This window comes from Vigna radiata, chromosome 5 (assembly GCF_000741045.1).
Source record: "Vigna radiata var. radiata cultivar VC1973A chromosome 5, Vradiata_ver6, whole genome shotgun sequence".
Taxonomy (NCBI): Eukaryota; Viridiplantae; Streptophyta; class Magnoliopsida; order Fabales; family Fabaceae; genus Vigna; species Vigna radiata.
In genome coordinates, this window is record NC_028355.1 from 22,885,107 (window position 1) to 22,888,939 (window position 3,833).

Sequence of the window (3,833 nt, forward strand, 5' to 3'; positions counted from 1 at the left end):
CGGTATATAAGTGATACCAAAACAAAAGACCTGATAATATCTTTACTGTCAAACGAAAGGATTACACTCTCATGTTACAAACAATACATGAATTCCTTAGTACATGCACAAGAAAAAAAAAACAAAAAAAAGGACTACATATACATCACTGCATACAATTTAAGGAGTCATCAAATATCCTTACTATAACATTCATCCTTGGAAAGAGCCCATTGTTGGCACATCGTCGGGGGCACGCCAAAAATTTGAAGTTTGTTTCCTTGATTATTACATAGAAATTCACAACACTGAGTGCGATATGGAAGGATCACATGCAACCTAGTAAATGTACACTTCTCCGTAGCTGCAACTTGTTTAATAATTTATTTGGTGATCGAACTTATAAACAAGACAATACAATAAAACTATACGTATAATTCTTTAGATAAGTTACCGTGCTTGATGTTTTAAAAATAAAAAATATTCTTATAAACAATATAATTTAAAATAAACTCTTTTTTTTTTTTGTTTTAAATATTTACAAGTAGAGTATAAAGTGGAAGAAAATAGTCAGTATGTTAGAGAAATAAAATGAGCATTTATACTTTTTTTCGTCTAACAAGGAGTTAAGAATGATAAGATCTGGTCAAAAAATTAAAATTATTCGTAAGAAAGAAAAAAAAAAGAGCAATAGATGGAATGAAGCTGAGGCAAGTGATTTACAAAAATTTTACAATTGGACACCCACCATTGTTTTTTCAGGCTAAAAGTTGAAACTGTTGATGTCCTAACGGATTCCAGCTGATCGATTGTTTCTAAGTCTAGCTCGTGTAACCCTAATACTTTCTTCCATTATGGTATCTTCCAAGGGAGGGTTCTCATCTTCATTTGCAGAAGAGGATGATGCTGCTATTGCTACAGTCTGCATTGACTCTTCCTCGGCAGGTACGGATTGGTTGGTATTTTCAGGCGTAGAATTGGACTTCTGACTCTTCAAACTTGCTGCTACAGTAGAGGGTTCCTCTGCTGCTACTTTCTGGAGCTGACTTGATGTGTTAGAAGTAGCAGATGGATCTTTAGTTCGTGGTTCTGTTGCAGCCGCTGGTTGGCTATCACTAGATGGGGGTTGACGCACCCTTGCAGTTGATGGTTGCTGTGAAATTGAAGAGATTTTAATGGGAGAAAGGCCATGGAGATGGCATTTGATACAGCAAAGAAAAACCATAATAACTTATCTTGGAAAAATAATCACTTTTCTCACCCTACTTTTTTTTTTTTTTGAAAAAGCTTTCAAATAATATGCCAGATTAACAATACTCTTTCCAGATACGAACTAATCAATCAAATATCAAATAATACTGCACAAATTGGAGATAATTAATCAATATGACAACATGAAAAGCACCAGCACCAGCACCATTGTAAAGCAATCCTTTACAGTTGCAAAATATATCTCCCTCCTATAATAATAGTATTAACTGCCATTAGATGAATTCGGTATTGGCATGCACATCTATATATAGTTACGTCACACATGTCAAAATATGTGTGTGTGCGTGTGTCCTGGAATTAAACAACATAAGAATGAAGGGTAAGCAGAGCAAACCAAGTTCGTGATTTGGAAAGCTTATTTCTCAAGTCATTTTTTTCCCAAAAATTCTCTTAAGAAGTTGACAAAAATACTATCCCATGCTTTCTCCAGAATATGCAGAATCAAGCAGATACCAAGTCTGATGATATAGAAAAAGCATAAAATTATGTGCATAGAAATTTCAGTATAGCTAGCTACAAGTCGACTATAACAGTATACAAGCCAAGATAAGCTCAACAACTACCTGAGTAGGGCGTGGCGAAGTTGTTGATTGGGCAGCAACATACTGCAAAATGTCAAATACTCTAGTCTGGCCATAGCTAGCAGCTTTTTGCCAATACAAAACTGCGATGTCTCCTGCCCTTGTCCTTAGTTCCAATAAGTTCCGATCAATTTCTGGCTCATGTTTTGCAACATACGGTCTAAAGAAAGAATCGTACACATATGTTGTTCCCTAAAACAGGTAATGATATTAAATTCAACCATCAAGTTGAAGAGAACCAAATAATGGAGCAATACCAGATTCTACCATAGTAGTTAATTTCATACCTTAGTTTTCGGGTACCACAAGTATATGAAAAATGCCAACTTAGCTTCACTATACATTGGGACCCTTCAAGAAAAATAAGCTGCTTATTTAATAGGAAAGCACAATAAACTTTGTCTTTTTATAATAACAGAAAAGGCATAGCATTCTCTGCATCCATTCAAAGATACTATCCATTACCAAGAAATAAAAGTATCGCCAATCCGCTCACATATTGTCAAAACAGCTACCAAAATCCTGCAACACAAAGGGATACAAAAAGAATTCAATATTGCATTTACCAATAGCTACGTACAAGTTTTACTGCAACGGTGATGTGCAATCTACCAGTACTGGCACCAAAAGCGAAGCTGTTCAATTTCTGGTCTATTCTTTTCAACTGCCTTATAGCACTCATAGGCTGGGAAGGCATAAGCAAAAACCATCCTATCCACAAGTAGATAAAAATATACAAATTCAATAAATCTTGAAAACTAAAGAAAAACCGCATCATACAAAAACGGTCAGAGATTTAGTAAAGCATGAACATACACAAGTACCCTCGTAATAAAAGATCCTATCATTGTGTATCCCTGCCATGGAAAAGAAAAAAAAAAAAGAAGATAACTGGTTAAGTCAAACAAGATAGCTTCCAAGACTTCCCAGAGACTGAAACCGAAGAAGAATTGTCAGTCTAAAAGATATACCCATCTCTAATTAAAGTTGCTTTAATATGAGAGAAAACGCACAAATTTAGTTACAACGAATTTCATTTCAAAGAGGATTTAGCATAAAACTAGGTTCAACACAAATTAAAGCCGTATATTCACATAACGCTAGGCTTCTCAATGGGAAACGTCACTTTGTGCAGCGCAAATTGAAACCAGAGCCAAACGAGGTCCATGAAGTACACAATAATCGGTTGCGTGCTGATTTAGATTGAAATTGTAAACACACGTGGAAGCTGAGAAAAACGCGTTTCGTTTGCGTTGTTGACTCTAAACAACACACAATTCGAATTAGGGCGAAGTAAAATAAAGATCGGTTTGCAACATGGAACTCAAGAAGACGGACGCCAACAACAAGGAGAAAGAAAAACCTTGTTGAATTTAATGTACCCTTGGAAAAGTAAAATGAAGTGAGAAAAGTGTAATACCTGTCTGGTGTGAGAGAAAGAAGGAAGAATCGTGTATAATCCGAAAATGAAATGAGTTTATAGAGAAAGCAGAGAATGTGACGAAAAGTGAAGAAGGAGGAAGAAAAGTTGAGAAATTAAACCGTTTGATTTTGTGTTTGATTTGTAATTGTTTCGATTCCTGTTGATGAATATATACATGTACATATATACATACGGCGGATACTCTTCTCTACTCTACGATCTACGTTCTAACTTAACCCAACCCGGGTTTTGCAATGATAATATTCTTTTTTTCTTCAAATATATTTTGGTTTAATGGTTCATAAACCAATTTCCCAAAATACAGGGAAACATTAAAGCGAGATATGTTTTCAGTTACACAAACGATATTCAGATTGAACTCATAATTAATTATCCCAATGAATACTTAATACTTTCTTTAAGTAAAATAAGGAATAAGAATAATGATACTTAGATAACATTTTTTTGACAAACATTATCTACATTATCTACGTGTCATTCTATAATTGATTATAGTATTTATGATTATTATTATTAATTGTGGAGTAAATTTAGATCAATCATAGAATAACACGTAG

At 34.4% G+C, this 3,833-nt stretch overlaps 1 protein-coding gene across 4 annotated transcripts; it reads right to left on the reverse strand.

Moving 5' to 3' along the window:
- Nucleotides 1-605: 605 nt before the first annotated feature.
- Nucleotides 606-3,419, reverse strand: LOC106759928 (putative HVA22-like protein g). 4 transcript variants are annotated; one of them, XM_014643318.2, is made up of 7 exons: nucleotides 3,253-3,419; nucleotides 2,657-2,689; nucleotides 2,445-2,543; nucleotides 2,298-2,354; nucleotides 2,120-2,183; nucleotides 1,815-2,024; nucleotides 606-1,132 (listed from the first exon to the last, which is right to left on the reverse strand). In XM_014643318.2, the coding sequence occupies exons 3-7, from the start codon at nucleotides 2,540-2,542 to the stop codon at nucleotides 767-769; spliced, it is 795 nt and encodes a 264-aa protein (XP_014498804.1). In that variant the 5' UTR covers nucleotide 2,543; nucleotides 2,657-2,689; nucleotides 3,253-3,419; the 3' UTR covers nucleotides 606-766. The 4 variants fall into 4 exon arrangements, with proteins under 4 accessions (XP_014498804.1, XP_014498805.1, XP_022636747.1 ...); XM_014643319.2 differs by lacking the exon at nucleotides 2,657-2,689; XM_022781026.1 differs by having other exon boundaries at nucleotides 2,657-3,419.
- Nucleotides 3,420-3,833: the final 414 nt, after the last annotated feature.

Coding starts and splice junctions, on each gene's coding strand:
- LOC106759928 (XM_022781027.1), bottom strand. CDS start 2,680: ATGATAGGATCTTTTATTACGAGGGTACTTGT. Junction 2,025..2,119: donor TGTGGTACCCGAAAACTAAG/GTATGAAATTAA, acceptor TACCTGTTTTAG/GGAACAACATATGTGTACGA. Junction 1,133..1,814: donor CTTCGCCACGCCCTACTCAG/GTAGTTGTTGAG, acceptor TCAATTTCACAG/CAACCATCAACTGCAAGGGT.